A 22,127-nucleotide genomic window follows, 5' to 3' on the forward strand; every position below is an offset into this window, starting at 1 on the left:
AAAATTGCAGCTGTTGTTAGTTTAGCATCCTATTTTAGAATATTTAAATTTTGCTTTTCAGTTGAGTCATTAACTTAGAAGATTGTCATTAGTACGTAAAAAAATAAGTACTAAAAAGTAAATTTAGGGATTTGTGAGTAAAAATGAAGTTCAGTCAGTTCAGTTGCTCAGTTGTGTCTGACTCTTTGGGACCCCATGGCCTGCAGCACACCAGGCTTCCCTGTCCATCACCAACTCCTGGAGCTTGCTCAAACCCATGTCCTTTGAGTTGGTGATGCCATCCAACCATCTTGTCCTCTGTTGTCCCCTTCTCCTCCTGCCTTCAGGCTTTCCCAGCATCAGGGTCTTTTCCATTGAGTCAGGTCTTCGCATCAGGTGGCCACATAGTGGAGCTTAAGCTTCAGCATCAGTCCTTCCAGTGAATATTCAGGACTGATTTCCTTTAGGATGGACTGATTTGATCTCCTTGCTGAACAAGGGATTATCAAGAGTCTTCTCCAACACCACAGTTCAAAAGCATAAATTCTTCTGTGCTCAGCTTTCTGTATGGTCCAACTCTCATATCCATACCTGACTACTGGAAAAACCATAGCTTTGACTATAGAATCACATAATTTTACTTCACTGAAACCAAATGAAAACAGGAAAAAGTGGGTAGGGGGAGAGGAGAGGGCAAAAAAAATGGAATAGAATCTGGAAAAGGAGGTATGTGCAACCTTATGCCAAATACTTCAGTAGAGACCAGAAAAGAAGGAGAAAATACTAGATGTATCTGTCAAGATTTATAATTCCAGCCCCATATCCAAGAAGCCAGACTAAGGAAAGATGAGGTCTATAAAACCATGAAGTATTCTCACTAATTCTCTTCAGGGAGGCAGATCTAAGGGATGAGTAGGGAGCAAAAAGTCAACAAAAAATCCCTTAAGACCCTCACATACTATTTCTGAGCCTCACACTGTCAAGGACCATTGACTTTCTGAAATGTACTCTGGTTAAGGAGAAGAACCAAAACCCAAGAAGAGAGATAGGATAGTCCCCTGATAGGGACATGGATCCTGGTAGAGGATACGTAGAGGATACTAAATGACTTTTCAGCAGTGGCTGTTCTAGTTCAGACTTTTCCTGACCATTGATGGATTATAGAAAAAAAGATTAAAACAGTACTATCCAGTTCTCAAACTGAAGTTTGTGTGTACTGTGTGCAGGCACATGTATGTACAGAAATAAAAGTGGTTCTGGTAAGAAGGATGTTGAAATTGTCAAAGAGAACCTATTGGATGAGCTTCAGTGTAGCACTCCCCATGTTAAACATAATCAAGATTTTATTTTTAATGACATGGCAACTCTACAAATACACAACAGGAAAAAAAAAGACCATGAAAAAAACAATATGGCTATCCTACATTAGCATAACTTGTATTCCCAAAATAGAAACTCCAACAAACGGAACAGAAAAAGATTTAAGGAAAAAAAAGGAAAAAAAAAAAGTATGAGATTAAAAGTAACACTTGCAGGCTGAAAGACTCTAAACAGCAGGAAAAATTTCATGAAACGATGAAAAACTGACTACACCCTGGTAGTTCTTAACTTCAGAAATAAGCAGAGAATTATTTTGGAATCCTGGCCAAAATGAAAATCTGACTAACATGGGCAAGTGGGAGGCAGGTATCTAGCTGACTGCAAACTTCTCAGTTATATACATACAGTTCCAAAAGACAAGCCAACAACATTTATGAAGTTTTGATGGCCAAAAAAAAAAAAAAAAATTATTGTGTTATCAAAACTATTATATACAAAAGTATTAGATTTGGTTTGGCTGCTAATAACAGTTGCTAAAGCTGTAAGGATTTATAATCTTGGATACAAAAAGTTTGGAGGTAGGCAGTCCAGAATTGGTATGGTGGTTTCACCAGGCAACTTAGGTTCCTTCCTGTCTATGAATATACCTACCTTCTGTCTCAAGGTCACTATCCATGGTGCCTGATGTAACTTTGGCCATGAGAACAGCATTCCAAGGAGCAGGAAATAGAAAGGGGGAAAAGAACAAAGGGCTTTCTCCAACTGAGCTTTCTTTAAGGGGCTTAACTTGGAAGTTGTACCTAACACCTCTTGTGTCTGGACCAGAACATAGTCATAGGCACACCTGGCTTAGGAAAGGTCTTTATCTTGGGCAACAATGTGCTCAGCAGAATTTTGCAAAAGGAAGAGGAAGGTAGAATAATGAGAGTCAACTAGCAGTCGCTGGTGATTTTTATTTTTTTTAAACATTCTCTTCTTTATCAACCATTTCTTCTCATTTGACCTTGACTTCTCTCTTCCACTCCATTTGAATTGCTCCTACCAATTAATTCTAACTTCTGTTTGTTTAATCCAGTGATCTCTTAGCAGCCTACTCTTATGTAAAAGACCCTCCTCTCTTGGCCCCTCTTTTTTTGCTTCTCTGAATAGTAGTAGACTTGAGGCTGAACCCTTTCCTTCTCTAATTATAATCTTCTTAGTTGATATGGCAGTCACATGATTTTATTGACATCATCTCTGAAAGGCACAGGTGTTAAATTTTGTTTAGTTTTGACCTAAACCTGTGTAGCCTACACCTGAGTTCCCCCCCCCCATATTGCTAAAGCTTCTTTTTTTTTTTTTACCAACAAATGTATAATTTCTTTTATTAAATATCTTTTTCTAATCAATCTATGAAATATTTCAGAGACAACTGTTATTTGCAGTAGTGTTTCATCAATAAACTTTCCTAGGGACTTACTACCTGCTGTCTATATCTTTGTGAAATCAGTGGGCAAAGAAAACCAAAGGATGACAGGAGATGAAACACCAATCAATCCAGCTGTCAGAGGACTGTAATTTTAAAAAATCCAATAATGTTTTAAATTGAGATTTAAAAAATTAACCATAAGCTGTACACTACACTATTAAACTTTCTAATCCTTTTCATGATTCATAGCCATCTTCTACACAATAATCAAAGACTTTTCACCTATGCTTATTTTAATCACTGCCAATGATTAAAACATGTAGTGCTACGGTTAGAGGGCATATTAAGGTATGAAAAGTACACACTGAGAAAACGAGAATGAGAGAGAATGTGGAAATACATGGAGCTAAAATGTGGAAAGAGAAGGAAAGAGTGCTCTACCTAAACACTCATTAAGTCACCATCACCCTATAAAATGTACAAAGTGCTTAAATCATACACACATATTTGTCAGACATGATAATTAGGGTTAATCTTCAACAGAAAAAAAAAAAAAACGGAAAATGAAAAATGTGAAAAAGGAGGTGATGGAGCACTGTTCTTCATTCCCTGGCCCAAAAGAAAAAGAAAATCAAGCATGGTATCACACTGCCTTAATGTTGAAAAGCTCCCCTTAAATGTCTTTTAGCCACCACAGTCAAACTGGTGTAAGTGCTTTGGCAAGGTGGGATGTTTTTTCATCAGGTGGATCTTTTATTTTTTGCATTCTTTTTTATTGCCACTTTACTTTTGGTTGCACTGGGTCTTTGCTGCTGCATGGGCCTTCCTCCTGTTGGGGTGAGCAGGGCTACTCTCCAGTTGTGGTGCATGGTTCTCGTTGCAGTCGCTTCTCTTCCTGTGGAGCCCAGGCTCTAGGGCACCTGTGCTCAGTAGTTTGTGGAGCATGGGCTTAGTTGCCTTGTGGCATGTGGGATCTTCCTGCACCAGGGATCGAACCCATGTCTCTTGTATTGGCAGGTGGATTCTTTACCACTGAGCCACCAGTGAAGACCTGCCCCCCTACACACTGATTTTAAATGTTGGCTGTGTATTCGTGACTTTTATACCCATATTTCTATCCCTCATCTTTATCTTAAGCTCAGACTCAAGGATCCAACTCCTTATTGGACATCTTTATTTTTCTGTCTAGTAGGTAATGTCCCCTTAACAAGCCTGAATCAAATTTTTTGTATTACTCTCATAAACCTTTTTTTTTTTTAAATGGAAGTTCATCTCAGAAAAATGGTTCACACCAAAAATTTAGATTTCTCTCCCTATCCTCTCCTCCATTCTGCCCCAAACTAGTCCGTTCCGAGATCTTGTTGATTTTACCTGTAAATAAAATTAAAAACTGCACACCAATTGCCATCTCTGCTGCTTCCCTCTGAGCCCAGCATACTGTCAGCTTCTGTGTGAGATTGACTTTCTTAACTAGCCTTGCTGTTTGCAGTCTGAGTTCTTCAGTCCAGTCCTTTCTCTTCACAGCTCTCAGAGTGGTCTTTGCAAGTTAGATTATCACTGCTTTGCTGAAATCACTTCAGTGGCTTCCTATCTTTATAATAAAGTTATTTGCTGTGATATCTGAGACCCTGTGAAAAGGCTCTTATCTCCCTTTCATGTTTCACAGAGCCACTGTCATCTGTGTCCATTATACTTGTGTCACACAGGCCTCCTTTCTGCTTCTTAAAAATTCTAAGCTCATTCTTAGCTCAGGGTCTTTGTGCTTCCTACTGTTTCCTCTGCTCAGGATGTCCTCCCTTGGTTCTTAGCCTGGCTGTCCTCATCCTTCAGATCTCAATTAACATGTCATCTCAGAGGGGACTTCTTTAGCCATCTTTTCCAAAAGTGCTGCACTCCATCCCAGCTATATCTCCCTGCTTATTTCCTTCATAGTACCGCCTCAACACAAAATTATCTTGATGTTAATTTATCTTGTCCTGCTGTTAATTTATCTTCTCTCTTTGCGTGGTAATTTGTTTCATGGCAGGGACCTTGGTTTTTGTTTATTCTTATGTCCTTAGTTCCTGCAACAGTGCAATATTAGTGTTTAGTCAGTCAGATTCTGGCTGAAACATCTCTCAAGTAGTGTTTTTCATATTTTATTCATGGTATTTTTAGTGAGTAATTTTTGATCTCTAAATACTTTTTTAAGTTCTATTAAATCCTTAAAACATTGGATTATCATTTCATGCATTATCATTTTGATAATGGAGTACCTGGAACACTAACTTAGTTAATATTTTTAGTAGACACCTCTAATAGTATATTCATATTTGAGTGGAGTCTGAACAGTTGATGTAAAAAAAATTTCTTGTGAGTAAATGAGGAAGTTAAACTGTTTAGATCGTATTTCATTGTTGACTTCTCCAAGTGGCACAACAGTTAAAAATGAGAATCACTTACCCAGTACACTGGATAAAAATATAAAAGAGTATTCAAAGGACCTCCTAAGTATTAAAAAAAAAAAAGAAAGCCCAAAGGAATGCTATCAGTAGAGATTTCATAGGTATGTGCTAAAGTTAAGAAGCTACTTTAAAGGACATACAGGGTGGGTTGGTTGTACACATCAGAAAGTTCTACAGAGAGTATTCTGGGTATTAAGATTATATCTCTAGGGATTCTCTTAGATTTCACAATAGTGCAACATATTTTTGTAAATATAGATTTAGAGAGAAGTTGTTGTTCAGTAGTCCAGTTTTGTCTGACTTTTTGTGACCTCAAGAACTGCAGCATGCCAGGCCTCCCTGTCACTCACCATCTCCCAGAGTTTGCCCCAAGTTCACGTTCATTGCATCAGTGATGCCATCCAGCCATCTCATCCTTGGAGGTCCTCTTCTCCTTCTGCCCTCAGTCTTTCCCAGCATCAGGGACTTTTCCAATGAGTTGGCTGTTCACATCAGGTGACCAAAATACTGAAGTTTCAGCTTCAGCATCAGCATCAGTCCTTCCAGTGAGTATTCAGGGTTGATTTCCTTTAAGATTGACTGATTTGATCTCCTTGCTATCCAAGGAACTCTCAGGAGTCTTCTCCAGCACCACAGTTTGAAGGCATCAATTCTTTGGCGCTCTGCCTTCCTTCTTTATGGTCCAGGTCTCACAACTATATGTGGCCACTGGAAAGACCATAGCCTTGACTATATGGACTTTTTTTTTTTGACTATATGGACTTTTGTCAGCAAAGTGGTGTCTTTGCTTTTCAACACACTGTCTAGGTTTGTCATAGCTTTACTACCAAGAAGCAATTGTCTTCTGATTTCATGAATCACCATCTGCAGTGATTTTGAAGCCTAAGAATAGGAAATCTGTCACTGCTTCTGCCTTTTCGTTTTCTGTTTGCCATGAAGTAATGGGGTGGATGCTATGATCTTAGTTTGTTGAATGTTGAGTTTTAAGCCAGCTTTTCCACTCTCCTCCTTCACCCTCACCAAGAGGTTCTTTAGTTCCTCTTTGCTTTTTACCTAGAATGGTATCATCCCCATATCTGAGGTGGTTGTTGTTTCTCCCACCTATTTTGATTCCAGCTTGTAACTCATCCAAACTGACCTTTCTCAAGATGTACTCGGCGTGTAAGTTAAATAAACAGGGTGACAGGCAGACAACCCTGTCGTATTCCTTTCTCAATCCTGAACCAGTTAGTTGTTCCATACAGGGTTCTAACTGTTGCTCCTTGACCCACATACAGGTTTCTTAGAGTTAGGTAAGGTGGTCTGGTATTCCCATCTCTTTAAGAGCTTTCTGCAGTTTGTTAAGATTAACACAGTCAAAGGCTTTAGTGTAATTGATGAAACAGAGGTAGATGGTTTTCTGAAATTCCCTTGCTTTCTCTATGATTTAGCGAATGTTGGCAATTTGATTTGATCTCTTGTTCCTCTGCCTTTTCTAAACCCAACTTGGTCGTTTGGAAGTTCTTGTTTCTTGTAATGCTGAAGCCTAGCATGCAAGATTTTAAGCATGACTTTATTAGCGTGGGAGATGAGTGCAACTGTCTGATGGTTTGAGCATTCTTTGGTACTGCCCTTCTTGGGAACTGGGATGAAGATTGACTTTTTCCTGTCCTGTGGCCACTGTTGGGTCTTCCAGATTTGCTGGAAAAGATTGTAATTTTTCTTAACTTAGGTGTTATCCGCTAGCCCCCAATACGTGGACTATGTGGTGTTTCCATGAAGGAAAATAAAAATGCCAAATACTCCTTTTATGAACTGGTGTAACAGAAAGTCGGAGAAGGCAGTGGCACCCAACTGCAGTACTCTTGCCTGGAAAATCCCATGGATGGAAGAGCCTGGTAGGCTGCAGTCCATGGGGTCGCTAAGAGTCAGACATGACTGAGCGACTTCACTTTCCCTTTTCACTTTCATGCATTGGAGAAGGAAATGGCAACCCACTCCAGCGTTCTTGCCTGGAGAATCCCAGGGACGGCGGGGCCTGGTGGGCTGCCGTCTATGGGGTCGCACAGAGTGGGACGCGACTTAGCAGCAGCAGCAGCATAACAGAAAGTGTGTACCTTTTAGACCTCTTTTTGCATTTGTTTTTCCTATCCTAAGATTGAAAACAATTTTAAACATATAGTTTGTGATGTTTATTCTTCACAACATTTCCATGAAATAAAGTCTGTTCCAGATGAATTATTTTGTAAGCTTTCTGGAGCAATCTGTAGGTCATATGATTAGAACACAGCCACCCTGAAACTAGTAGAAGTTTTCCTTCTGTCCATACCACATTCCTTCTCCCAGAATTTCACTTTTTCCTAAGTTCAGTATCAGTATGAAAAAATTTGGTTTGTGCATTAGTGTTTGTTTTTTTAAAGAGAAAACTGCCTTGTTCCTAGTTTCTGAAGTCTAAAAATTACTTATTTTAGCCTTGGAGGATGCAGCTGAGTTATATTTAACTATAGCATTGTACTTCATAGGTTTGCAAATCATTATATATTTGTTGGTTGAAATGTCAGCTAATAAACCAACTGTATTAATTATACTTCACTATAGTTTTGTACCTTTTACTATTAGGAAAAGTGTTTCTTTGTTTATATGCATGTTGAGGTAGTGCAGGAGTTTGACAGGTAGAGTTTTTAATTTTGGCCTGTCTACTAAAAATTGTCCCTCGCGTCTGACACTACAAGAATGAAGTTGTTAGCCACTGACCTTCAACACACCCTGAGAGGAATTCAGGGCGGGAATCTGGAATGAGGCACTCTGTGCTCTTGGAAAAACTGGCAGTACAGGCCTTCAGATAGTTAGATACTTGGAGAAGATTTTATGAGCCTAATTTCTTGTATATTCTCACATCTGGAAAAAATCATTAATGGAGACATCTGCTCTTTGTGACTAGCAACAGCCTTCTTGTGACCAGCAGCAACCTTCTGCCAAAATGTGTGACTGACTACTCATATCCCCCTTCACTAAAGTCGCATACATGCCAACTTTGCCCCTGCCTCTTCAGAGCTACCTGAAAGGCTGTCTTTCAGGTTGTAGTCCTCATTTTACCCAAATAAAACTTAACTGACAACTCTTATGTTGTTCCCTTTTTTTTTTTTTCTTAAGTCATTAGGCCCTTAAATTCATTCATCTGTGACGGTGCTTTGGTTGGCATCTGTTTATTCTGATTTGTAAACATTTGTGTTTATTATATATAAAAAGGTATGGGAGAGTTCAGAGGTAACAAACACATTGGACCACACAGGGACTTCCCTGGTGGTCCAGTGGCTAAGACTCCATGTTCCCAAAGCAAGGGGCCTGGGTTTGATCCCTGGTCAGGGAACTAAATCCCACATGCCACTACTAAAGATCCTGCATGCCACAACTAAGACCAGGCATAGACTAATAAATAAATATTTAAAAAAGCCAAAACTGCAGATAGTGGTAGAGGCGTGTACAGACAAGTATACAAAAGTCTGTACAAACAGAACATATTAAGTGTGACGGGAATACAGAACAGGATGAGAAATATTTAAAATGGAGGAATTTGGGAGAAACTTTTAGAGAAAGAGGAATTTAGAAGGCCTTCTTGAAATCTTCTTTGTTTGGAAAGAGAAGAAGTGTTAATTTTGGCAGAGAGGTAGAAAGTGGAGGAAGTATGGTACGATTGAAACAGATGTGTGAGAAGATGGTGAGCAGTAATGCTGGGTAAGTAGGGTAGTGTGAGATTTTAGAGGGTCTAAATGCAGTTCTAAGTGCCGTGGGGAGTGATGCTAGGTTGTTGAATAGCATAACAATGAGGACCCAAATATGTATCATTGATTTAGATAATATTAATATTTTGTGGTGTGTTAGTAAAGGATTACATTATTAAAGCATTTGTGTAGACTTTTACATCGGTTCAGTTGAGTCGCACAGTTGTATCTGACTCTGCGACCCCATGGGCTGCAGCACGCCAGACCTCCCTGTCCATCACCGACTCCTGGAGTCCACCCAAACTCATGTCCATTGATTCAGTGATGCCATCCAATCATCTCATCCTCTCTTGTCCCCTTCTCCTCCCGCCTTCAGTCTTTCCCAGCATCAGGGTCTTTTCAGATGAGTCAGTTCTTCGCATCAGGTGGCCAAAGTATTGGAGTTGCAGCTTTAGCATCAGTCCTTCCAATGAATATTCAGGAGTGATTTCCTTTAGGATGGACTGGTTGGATCTCCTTGCAGTCCAAGGAACTCTCAAGAGTCTTCTCCAACACCACAGTTCAAAAGCATCAATCCTTCGGCTCTCAGCTTTCTTTATAGTCCTACTCTCACATCCATACATGACTACTGGAAAAACCATAGCTTTGACTAGACGGACCTTTGTTGGCAAAGTAATGTCTCCGATTTTTAATAAGCTGTCTAGGTTGGTCATAACTTTGAGATACTAAAGATGCTTTGACAGTAAAGATGCTTTGACAAGGTATGGTGACTAAAGCAGCTTCAAGGAGAGAATTAGCTCAGGGTAACTGCCTGTGGCAATATTTGAATGTTATGCCTATGGTTAGCTCTATTTTCACAATTGGATTATTTTTATATCTTAATACATTACTTCTATCAGGTCATTTGATCAGAAATTAAAATCCTCTTAGAATCCTGTGTTTAAGGTACTCAATAAGTATAATGTTCTACTTTTTTTCTGTAAATTAAACTTAGTGTTGTAATTTAGCATATAAAGTTATTTATCATGAACTATCATGATAAAAGAGATCTCTTCCTGGACAGTCAGAATCAAAGTAGTTGGAAAAGCTTTATAAACAATCTTCATTATTAATGAAATCGTTTGTTGATTTAAATGTGTCTTTATGCTTTGTCAGATGTCTGATTCAGGAATGCATCTTAGCATGCTGTAAAACCTGTTTTAAAAATAGATATGAGCCACTCAGTGTCACTGAAAGGTTGTTGACACAGTGGAGAAACTGTTAAATGAGTTTGCGGAGCAAAACTTACCTTTACATGAAGAAGGGTTGTGTTTCGTTTGTTTTTTTTTAAACAAAATTGAAAGTTTATTTCTGTAGGTCCATATGAATATAATTAAAATATTTAGAACATTTTATATACCTAGTGAAATGTTATAGTTGATTTTTGAAATTTATATCCAAGGATAGTGTGGTATAAACCAAAGCATATTAAAAAATGCTTTTCACAAAATTTTATTTGAACCAGGTACTGTTTTCCTAACTTGCATTGAAGCATTTTTCTTTAAAAAAAAACAAAAACAAAAAAAACTATTATTATGTGACAATTTAAATATTCTTCAAATGTATTAAATATCTCATATTTAGTAGATTGAATAAAAAATTCTTTCACATTTTGTATATGAAATGCCTGTTATTTACACCTTGGGACATTAGGAAAAAGGATTTTTACTTTGGTAGATAATGTGGAATTTTCATCAGTAAAGATTGGGTGAGATTAAAGGACAGTAAAGTGAAAAATTGATATTGTCATACTTTTTGTAGAATTTTTTGTGATTTGCATTTGGTAAGGTGGGGACAGAAGCCGGGGAAAAGGAGAGTTAAACCAGTTTGGACATACACATGTCTTAACAGTTACAATGACTGTGTAATGTTAATGAATAGTCTACTGACAGAATCAAGGGGAAACCTCTAGGACAAAATGTGGTTACAATTAATGAAATATTCCCAGAGGCCTCCAGGAAAAAACAAAAGGGAGATTTTTAAGTTAGTAAGGACAAGGTTCCTCCCAAAACCTTGGTAAGAGAAATGAAGGTAGTCACACTTGACTGAGGAAGTTCAGAGGATGTGGACTTTGAAGTCTCTAAATAATTGGTGTGTATATAGTTGAGAATTGACATTGCACTCTTAAGATAATTAGGTGGTGGTGGTGCTTAGTTGCTCAGTTGTGTCTGACTGTTTTGGAACCCAATGGACTTATAGCCTGCCAGGCTTCTCTGTCCATGGGATTTCCCAGGCAAGAATTTTCTTTTAAATGTCAATAGAAAGTGATTGAACTTTGTTTTCCTTCTTTAAACTGATTGCCATGTTTAAAAAAAATGAACTATTGATACTCCCTAGTTACTGAATTGGGGAACTTTAAAATATAAAATTAATAATATAATTGAGCATCTATATGTATTAGACATTGGAAAGCATTTTATGTTACTGTATTATTTATTAGTCACAAGAATCTTATAGAGGATAGATTGGTACAGTTGTTCCTATTTTATAAATATAAGAAACTAGGTCATAGAGGTGAATGACCTCTTCAATATTACATATTAGCTCGTGGAGCCATTTGAATCCTTGTCTTTTGACTCTCTGCTCCTCTTTTCATGATATGTGGGAATTTATGAGGTTTTCACAACATGGTTTACTTGAATTTGATCAATTAAAGTTACAATCAGTATCTTAGGAAAGGTAATAAGTAATTTGGTCTCTAACACTATCATAAATGTAGGCGATCACAACGTCGTAAATCAACTATATTTCAGTAAAAGTTTAAAAAAAATACAGGCAGTAAGTAAATTCTGCCTTAAATTTTACAAGTTGATCTATTTGAACTTGCCGGTAATTATTGTCATTATATTTGAATCATTATGCGCTCCTAAAAATGGAGTATAAAAACCTCTGGTATTTTGTTTCCTCTGGGTGAACTTGGCCCTTGCAAATCTGCATGTGCCAGGATTGGCTGAGGAGGGTGCTCTCGACTCTCAGAATTTCCTTGAGATCCTGTTTGGCCGTGGATGATCCCAATTTGAAAAATGAAATCTGGGGTCAGTATCTGCATTTGAACCTGTTTAGGCTCATCCTTAACACCTGCCAGAGGTACCCTCCTGTGCCAGTGTGGTATTAAAAACTAGAAAACTATTTCAGAGGTTACTGGAATCAGTCTGGAATTAATTTTCTCTAGGGGTAAGGAACCATTAAGTTTAGTATCCAGAAGATGCTTATAAAATTGTCTGTGATGAATTTTTAAATACTAGCAAACTGATACCTGAAAAGCCCTTAATATTAGTTATTCCTGTGTAATTAACTCTAATATTCACTTAGTATTTAACATACATTGATTAGGTTTCTCCAGCTATTTGATCTCAGTTCAACTTTGTGTTACCAAGTATCAGGGAAAATTAAATGTGATTATAAATTTTGGCATCTCTGTCAAGCTATCCATTAGCAGCAGTAATTGATGCTAGTTCCTAGATAGAAGCTAAAACACAACTAACTGATTTGTTACTGAGTGAATGGATTGATTCCTATCATATGTGAATTTATAAATGAAAAATGTCTTGTATACTTGGAAAATTCTGAAATTTATTTAATGACTTATTTAAAAAATCAACTATTTTATAAGAAATTTTAAATGTTCTATTCATGTAGAAAGATCCTTCTTTTATTATGGCAACTGATTTTTTGTTTACCTAAGAGAACCTGTTGCTAAAATAGTAATGAGGAAGGGTGTAATTTAAGTATAGTCATACACCCCTTGCTCTGCAAGTAACCAGAGTGCTATGTATGCATGTTGTTCAGTCTCCTTTTAGAAGGTGGAAGTCAAGAAGTCCTTTGTTTTTCTCTCTCTTGCACAGCCTAAAATGACGAATGTGTGATTTCAGTGGGATAAATGGCGTCCAAAGTCACAGATGCTATTGTGTGGTATCAAAAGAAGGTAAGTTGACAACCAGAGCTTTTACTTTTTAAATATTTTTATTTTAAAATGCATATTTTTAAAATTTGATGAATTTGTGTCAGATATTACCGAAAATAAGAAAGGTGATGACTAAAAATATTTTTCTCTAGTTTTTACTCCACATTGTCAGAATATCTAGATTATTTTCAGTTATAAACCACATTTCCAGGATTCCAGTTCACATTTTATGAAAGCATTACATTTTTTCTTGCATTAATTTCTTTTGAGAAGAGGTAGGTTAACAGAGCTGTTATAATTTTATAACTATTTTACAGGGGTAACTATAGTTTTAATCTTTCTTGTAAGCTACAATTCAACAGCTGAATCTTTTCAGTAAAATAAACCTTTGGAGACTGTATTTTCCAAACTGAAATACTAAAATGTTTATTTTGACATTTTAGGAATAGTTGCCATAACTACTTAACTAGCTCTGTCATCCTATGTGTTTCAAAATAAGCTTTACCAATTTAATGTTTCCTTTATAAAGTATAAGTTCCAGTACCTTTTTTTTTTTTTGAAGATACTCCTGTTTACTCCTGAAGAGTGTTGTTTATACTCTTTAAAATGTATTGTTATTATATGTGGTATCTTAGATTTTTAACTTCTGTAGTGAATTATGTTTGTTTTCACATTTAAAACATTTTTATGCCTTATTCATTAGGTCCCTATTAACAAAGGATAATTAGGTATTTAAAGCTTTTCCTTTGTATGGGAAAATCAGGCAATTTTAAAATTTAGTAGTAAATAAATGGTAATTAGCACACTTTAAAGATTAGACAAACCTAAGAATACAGTCTGTCTTTGAATATGTTATTTCTTTCTGGGTAGAACATACCACAGATAATTCAGTATCACATTTTTCTTATGAAGTAGTGAGTTGAAGTATTGGTGTTGATCACACTATTCAGTCTTTTATGTTTCTATTTTAGTGTTAAAGTTACTTCTAAATTTCCAATATACTTAAAGAAAGCTGAATTAAATAAAACTAATTGTTTTTGCAGATAGATCTTTGAAAGCTTTTCTGTTAATTTCTACTTATGAGAGAAATGCTTATCAAAAATTTTATCCGACTTTTTATGTGCAAACATTTCAAACTTCACTAAAGATCATTTATAGAATGTATTAGCTTAACTGACCTCTTTTAAGATCAGAGAGTTTGAAATATTATATTCACATTCAGTAAGCACAGTAGCACCCTTCTTATCTGAGGGTCTAACAGCTTTGGATGTGTCTTAGTCGCTCAGTTGTGTCCGACTCTTTGCGACCCCATGGACCACAGCCCACCAAGCTCCTCTGTTCAATGGAACTCTCCAGGCAAGAACACTGGAAAATGGATTGCCATTTCCTTCTCCAAAAGCTTTGGATATGTGCAATCAAAAAATTCTCCAGAGCAACCCTAACAGATATAACAAATTATATCTAGCAAATATAATCACATCATAATCACCAGAACCATTAACCAGATTTGATTTGCTTGATTGTTTTATTTTGCTTTTAAATTTAATTTTCTTGAAGAATACATAGGAATACTTTGAAAGATTACTTAATCTTTCAAGGCTTATTAAAAAAAAAAAAATAGCACCTGTAAGTACCCTTACCTATCCTTATCCAACCTCTGAGTTCTGTTCCCAGAGGTAGTTGTTTTAAATTCCTATGCCCTGAATACTTATTTAACCAGAATTTTTAGTCATTGGGAGGATGGAGGTGGGTTAGTGGAAAGAAATAAAAAAAAAAATGAAATCCTAATTATACAGTGAAAAATCAGTAAGAAATCATCTACAATGTAATATACTGTGATAATATTTCCTTTCAGTTCGACAGTTTATATTTTTTGCTTGGTTTTTCTGGATCTTGAAAGTCTCTGACAGAGATGACAAACTTTTGTTGTAGTCAATCACATTCAGGTATTCTACTAATTTCTTTTTTCCTTCTTGGGAATGACCTTCTTAGAACCCTCTGTCCACCTGCTGCATTCTTCGGTGGATTGTTCTCAACTCATGCCTGTCACCTGCCATCTTGGTATTTTCTTTTATCATCAGCCTGAGAGTTCCTTTCACTGCTCTTAGATCATACAGATTTATTTTCCTCTTAAATATATCCTAGTAAAAAGAAGTCCTTTCAGAGGTGTTCATGTTTCAGTGAAAAAAGAAGGCTTGAGTACTGAAGCTTGATATTCCTGATTATTTGACTAAGGCAGATCATTTGATTTTTTGAATCTCATTTCTCTGAATTAATTAGATAATGATTCACAACCTCTTTTCAGTCATGTATCTTTTTGAAATTGTGATGAAATTTCCAGTTTCCAGGTTCTTATTTCCAGAAAACTGTATGTAGGGAACAAACAAAATTTTACATCTGAGTCAAGCCCCAAATGAAGAAGTCCTGGGTTAGGTGATTTTAAATGTTTTAATATTTTAGCATTCTTTGATTTTGTGTCTGTCATTCAGTAGTTATTCATGTTATATACTAGGAGGTATCACTATAAATAAAAACCAAGAAATTTCAACTTCATTTTCTTGAATATTTCTTTGCTTGTAACTCACTTTAGAGTCACCTTTTTTACTGGAGAATGGTGACATTTTCGTAATTTTGTTTTGAGTAATGAAAATGAGCTACCCCCAAAGACCATTACTTGATTTATGGACTGCTGTGGACATAAATTCTAATATCAGATGGGAAATTTCCAGGAGAAAAATAAGTATACATAAATTGGTTTTAAGTATTAAATGTGTGTTGGTGATCTAGGTAAATATCTTGTTAAAAAAACTTTTAATAAATTGCATGGTTTATTTTGAGATTTTAAAAGTTCACTAGTATCTAATTCTAAACTTCATTTTGTACTGTCATAGCCATCTATAGTCATGAATTTGAAAGTTCCTGTTGAAGCAAAGTGATTTTCAATGTTAATTTGGAAGACTCATTTAACCCTCAAGAATGGTAATAGAAGAAACCAGAATAGTTTTTGATTAATATTGGGCTTTTGAACTTTTTTTTTTAAATAATACACTGCTTTTCTTTCGCATTTCTCCTTTCTTGTTCCTGAGAAGACGGGATTATTTATCTTTCAGAAGGCATCCTAAATAGGGGCTTAAGTTATAGGAGGTAAAAGATAATTGACACACTAAGTATTTCTTTTAAAAAAAATACAACCTGTAGAGTTCTATTGTAAATATGTAGATCATATTATGAGAGAATGAGGTTATGTTTTCAGGAAATGAATATATAAAAGCAGAGTGGCCCAGATAAAACTCCAGATTTTAAGGAGGCACTAGTGACACTGTATAGAAATAGTAAGATAGTGAACTTACTTTATAGAACTGAGGAAGAACTATATACATCTTGGTCATTGCTTTTATGGAGTCAGTAGCCAGCAAGAAAATTGGAATGAATTATGTTTAATAGCTTTTAAATATGAGCCCACAGTGGAATTTATTTAGTAGTTTAAATGAGAAACTGGCCTTAGTATCATGAACTTGATTGATAACTACTGTCAACTATTGATAGTTGGGAACGTTAAATTCTCTACCATTTTAGTAAAGTTCAGTTGTGTATACTTGTGTGTTTGTGTGTATGTGTGTGTACTAAGGACATATGTAAGGCATTTCAGAGCAATAACTTGCCCGGGTCACACAGATGGTTGAGAAGTATTAAGTCTCAACTTTCATTTCCAAAAACCTGTGCTATTATTTGCAGTAAGACAAATCCAACTCAGCCTATCTTTAGCAAAACAAGGGACATTTTTTGTCTTTCAAGCTAAACCATGAAAAGTGGTGAAATGCATCTCAGGGTTGACTGAATTCTAAGACCAGAGCTTCATCAGAGGTGTCTTATCTGTCTCTTTCTTTCCTACTTTCCTTGAGCTAACATGTTTCTTCTTGGCACGTACATGCAAAAAACTTTCCTTGCTGTAGAAATACGCCCAGAGGGGCCTCCACACTCCTTTTAGCTCCTTGAGGAGGATGTGTGGAGGACTGGAATACAGTGGGTTTCCTACCAAAACTATTCCCAACCTTTTTCCCTGTTGGAAGAACCTCTATTTTGTTAGGGAATTCATTATAGAGCAGTGTGGCCTGGGAGCATGTATCTAGTCTCAGAGGGCATGAATCCTGATCAGTCTAAGCCAGTCTGGAAGTCTATTTCTGTTGCCAGTGATTGGCTTAGAAAGAGGCACATATTCCATTTCTGGCTAATGAGATATGAAAACTTCTGGGGAAATCTTCCATCACTTAAAAAGAGACCCAACAATAATAATAGCAAAAGCTATATAACATTTGTTATGTACCAGGCATTTTCTAGGTTTTTATATATATATATATATATATATATAATATATATATAAAATTTAACATAAATGAATGAAATGAGATACAGGGTCTGCTACCTGTCTCTGGATGCTTTGGGAGAATCTCTGCTGCCTGAATCTGTGGTAAGCAAACTTGCTCCCCAGAGGGGAACAACAGGCAGAGTTGAAAGATGGAAAGAACCTGAATTTTTCAGGATTTTTTGAGCCATGGAATTAACTAACTCTGGAAATATCTTACTTTGAAACTTCTTATTGTATGAGATACTATCCCCTCATTTTTTTCAGCTACTTGAAGTTTAATTTCCTTGCAGCTGAAGGCATGCTAAATAATTAACCAAGAAATGCTTTCTGATGATATGTAGTTTCCTGTATAGTCCTTTTTTTTTTTTTTCTTTGAATGGTTATAGCAGTAGATACAAGATTAACATCTACCAAAATAGAAGTCCTGAGCCTCAGACCAATGGATTTATCACATTTTCTCTTTTTTTTTTTTCTTGAACCATATTCTTACAGGAATCATTAAATCTTCAATGTGATTTTTAAACTACTGTGCCTTATAGTATGATGTGATTAAAAGAGCATTTGTATTTGATTTTGTGACATTGGTTAGCTTGTAATATTGAGTGTGTTATCTAATCTGTGTGAGCCTCAATTTCTTTTCATCTGAGGAGATTAATGCTTCCTCTATGTGCCTGAAAGGGTTGTGAAGCAGTAAATCAACTTTAAATACAGTTTTTAAAAAGGTTTTTATTACTGGTTTATGAATTGTTCATATGCAGTATCTCTCTTAAAAATGATTTGAGTTTGAATTTTATTTACAAAGAAGAAACTATGCTATACAGTGGTCAGTTCACTCCACCCTGAGGTTAGCTTCAGCCCTGACCCTTGAATTGTTTAGCTGATGTTTCCCCTTTTTGTTGAAGCTAGTTCAAATTAGACTGTTACTTGTAAAAGAGTCCCAACTAATGTATAGAGAATATATAAATTTTATTGAGGTATGATACATACTCAGAACCACACAGATTATAATTTATTATATATATTATAAATTTATATATATATTTACAAACTGAGCAACTGCTTGTGTTCAGGACTTTGTTTGCTGTTTACAAAATAGGACTCAGATCAAGAAAGAGAATGTTACTAGCTTTACAAAACCTTCAGGCTCCCTTTTAGTCACAGCCTGACCCTTTTGACCAGTGTATGAGGCAGTATGTCTTCATGGTAACCAGAACACAGGTGTGGGGGTTGGCAAAAGATTTTGAATCCTTTTTCTTGAAAGCATGTATGGTTCTGGATAAGTGTCGTCTCTGAATTTCACTTTCATGATATATATAAACATTGTCCTTTATGCTTGCATGCTAAGTTGCTTCAGTCATATCCTTTATATTTACTTGAGGATTAATTGATGACATATGTGAAGTGTTAGCAAAGTGCTCTTCACATGTAGGCCTTCAATGAATGAGAGTTATTTCTGTTGTTATTGCTTCATGTTCTATGCACTGATCAGAGGAAGTTCCACTAACTTATTTCAGAGTGCTTTATTTCATGGATTCTAAAAATTCTCATGAGGCTAAAAAGATTCTTATTTGTAAATAAAAAACCTGAAATATCAGTCTTCTGATACCCAGTATTAGAACAGTGGGTATTTAGTTGATATTTAACACTCATACAACAGAGACATGATGAAGTGTAATTTATAAACCTCAACTTTCTTTGCTTCAGTCACTGCTCATTTTTTCCACCATTTCCTTTTCAAAGTCACTTTCTTGCCAAAAATAAAGATTTTTCCTAGCAGAAATAGATTGGTTAGTTTAGTTACTGAAATATTTACCTTTTCACTTAGGAATTTTCTCCCCTATTTTGGTCATGAAGTTCTTGAAATTTTCCACTCTCACAGTCTCTCCAGTTTGGGTGCTTCTAAGGTAAATAGTTTGAGTTTGAATTTCATTTACAAGGAAGAAGAAACTATGCAGTCGTCAAAGTAGTTTGACTTTAGAGATCATCTGGTTCCTGTTAAACTTTTTGCTTTACTGATAAGAAACCTGATGCCTATAGATCTAATAACTTGATCATAGTCATGAATTAATGATAAAACCAAAACTCAAGTCTGCTTTCAGGCCGCTCTTTTCTCCTGTAGTAAGGTTGCTTTGAAAAACACACTGAAGAAACTTTTATAAAATTCATCTGTTGAGTGTGAACTTTTTAAAAAAACTTTAAAAAAAAGCTTCATTTAATCTGTAGATAAACCTTAAAAGAAAGCTGAGCACCGAAGAATTGATGCTTTTGATCTGTGGTGTTGGAGAAGACTCTTGAGAGTCCCTTGGACTGCAAGGAGACCCACCCAGTCCATCCTAAAGGAGACCAGTCCTGGGTGTTCATTGGAAAGACTGATGTTGAAGCTGAAATTCCGATACTTTGGCCACCTGATGCGAAGAGCAGACTCATTTGAAAAGACCCTGAGGCTGGGAAAGATTGAGGGCGGGAGAAGAAGGGGATGACAGAGAATGAGATTGTTGAATGGCATCACCGACTTGATGGACATGGGTTTGGGTGAACTCTGGGAGTTGGTGATGGACAGGGAGGCCTGGCATGCCGCGATTCATGGGGTCGCAAAGAGTTGGACATGACTGAGCGACTGAACTGAACTGAAACCTTAATAAAGAATGTTTTATGTTCCCCAACTCCCCTTCCAGCTTCTGTCCTTGCTCATCCCTCCTACTGTTCCTTGGCTTCCAGTTAGAAAGGACTATGCCATTGTCTTTCAGTTCAGTTCAGTCACTCAGTTGTGTCTGACTCTTTGTGACCCCATGGACTGCAGCAGGCCAGGCCGCCCTGTCCATCACCAACTCCCAGAGCTTACTCAAACTCAGGTCCATCGAGTCGGTGAGGCCATCCAACCATCTCATCCTCTGTTGTCCCCTTCACCTCCTCCTGCCTTCAGTCTTTCCCAGCATCAGGGTCTTTTCCAGTGAGTCAGTTCTTCACATCAAGTGGCCAAAGTATTGGAGTTTCAGCTTCAGCGTCAGTGCTTCCAATGAATATTCAGGACTGATTTCCTTTAAGGTTTACTGGTTTGATCTCCTTGCAGTACATTGTCTTTATTGCCTCTTTAGCCATTGGTCCTCGAGTTGCTGCAGTCTGGCTTCTGCCTCTGCCTTTCTGCTGGAAGTACTCAAAGGTCAGCGGTGATAATAAACCGTTATTAAAACAACACCTAGTGCTTCTTGTGGATTTACTGGGTGTCAAACACTGGGCTCAGTGCTTTGTTTACATTGAAGGGAGAAACCTGGAGAATCAAGGCCATGCAGGACTTGCAGATGTTTTTGACTTAGTTGGATAAATTTTTAAAAATCAAGTCAACATGAAAGAGCAGAATATTTCAGATAAAAATATGAACTTGGGGAATATGCTGTCCAGTTTGCTACAGTCCTCATGGTGAATATATGTGGACTTGGACCTACCTCACCTCTCCTTTATATCACCTGTCTGACCCCTGTAGGAACATGGTTTACTGTCTGCACTTTACATGGATATTCAGGGCTTTTTAAAGGTAATTTCTTTTGTGAGAGTGTTTGAAAGGGTGTCACCTTTTTTTAAAAAAATAGAATTAATGTACATAGGTATTGATTTAACATTAATGATTGAATGATGATGATAATGAAGGTGCTTAGCACTGCCACGTATTTAAGTAGCATCTGTTTTTCAGAGTGCTTCCATATTATATATTTTCATGGTTTGATTTACTGTGATAATGAAATGGATTAACTTGGTGGCTATATCAAGATACTGTAAGAAGTTGTATAAGATTTCTAGGACTTTCATAATTGACCACAAACTGGATGGCTTAAAACCACAGAGTTGTATTTTTTCCATGGTTCAGGTTGCCAGCAGTTCAAAATCAGCATCACTATGGTTGGTTCCTTCTTTTGGGAGGCTCTTGGAGAGAAACTGTCCATGCCTGTCATGTAGCTTCTATGCAAACACAGTCCTTGGTGTTCTTTGGCTTGTAGATGCATCATTCCAGTCCATGCCTTCAGCTTCACATTGGCTTCTTCACTCTTTCTGTACTTCCTCTTCTGTTCCCTCTTGAGAATAATGGAATTATTGTTATTAATAAAAATTTGGATACTTAAAGGTTTTGGTTAATAGTTTTAAAAATTGGACATTTCTATATCTGTTAAAATAGACATCATCAAAAGAAGGGGGCAATTTTCTTTTGTATTTTTGATAGCTCTGTATTTATTGCATTTAGTTGCTCTCTCCTTTGCTCTTTGCTTTAATTTCTAGAACAAATAGCTTCTTTTTTTTTTTTCTTGTAAAATGTCATTCTTTATCTGAGATAATTTGAAATACTTTTTTTCATGATTAAGGAGAGATATTTTAGGAAGGAACAAAACAAATGATGCGTTAAAAAGTGGATGGAGTAGGATAATTTCTTAAATTTAATAGCCTAATTTTACATAGTAACTGTGAAAAATGAACCATACTCTTTGATACATATTCTGATACATTTCTTCAAATAGCCAAACTTGTTTTTAAAAAATTGACTTTTTCCAAAAATTCTTTTACTGCAAATGGTATAGACATGATCACTTTTTAATATTTTCCTGAATTGTGGTTGTTGCTAATTGTGGTTTAATTGTGTTCATTGTGATTTGGTCTATAATACATTGTCGTTTACGTGTGCTCTTTTCTCATGAATTTTCACTTCTTTGGCCTTATCCTCATTTGTTTAATCAGTTAGTAAAATTGTAGGTAAATTCATTGCACAGGGCTCTCCATATCCCCAGGTTGTGTATCCACAAGTTAAGCCAAACTCAGGTCAAAGATGTTCAGGAACAAAAAATATTCAGAAAGTTCCAAAAAGCAAAATATGATTTTCCCAAGCACCAGCAACTACTTACATAGCATTTTACATTGTATTAGTTATTGTAAGTAATCTAGAGATGATTTAAAGTAAATGAGAGGATGTACATAGGTTAAA

At 36.3% G+C, this 22,127-nt stretch overlaps 1 protein-coding gene across 5 annotated transcripts in view; it reads left to right on the forward strand.

Moving 5' to 3' along the window:
- Positions 1–22,127, forward strand: part of PHTF2 (putative homeodomain transcription factor 2) — a 136,941-nt gene that overhangs the window by 29,742 nt on the left and 85,072 nt on the right. For 4 of the 5 annotated variants that reach the window (XM_070369685.1, XM_070369686.1, XM_070369682.1 and 1 more), the window contains exon 2: positions 12,737–12,816. In XM_070369685.1, the coding sequence (XP_070225786.1) occupies positions 12,750–12,816 (67 nt within the window). In that variant the 5' untranslated portion in view covers positions 12,737–12,749. Of the gene's footprint in view, positions 1–12,734; positions 12,817–22,127 lie in introns of those variants that run through there. The other variant, XM_070369683.1, reaches the window with a different exon arrangement.

This window comes from Bos mutus, chromosome 4 (genome assembly GCF_027580195.1).
Source record: "Bos mutus isolate GX-2022 chromosome 4, NWIPB_WYAK_1.1, whole genome shotgun sequence".
NCBI classification, from domain to species: domain Eukaryota; kingdom Metazoa; phylum Chordata; class Mammalia; order Artiodactyla; family Bovidae; genus Bos; species Bos mutus.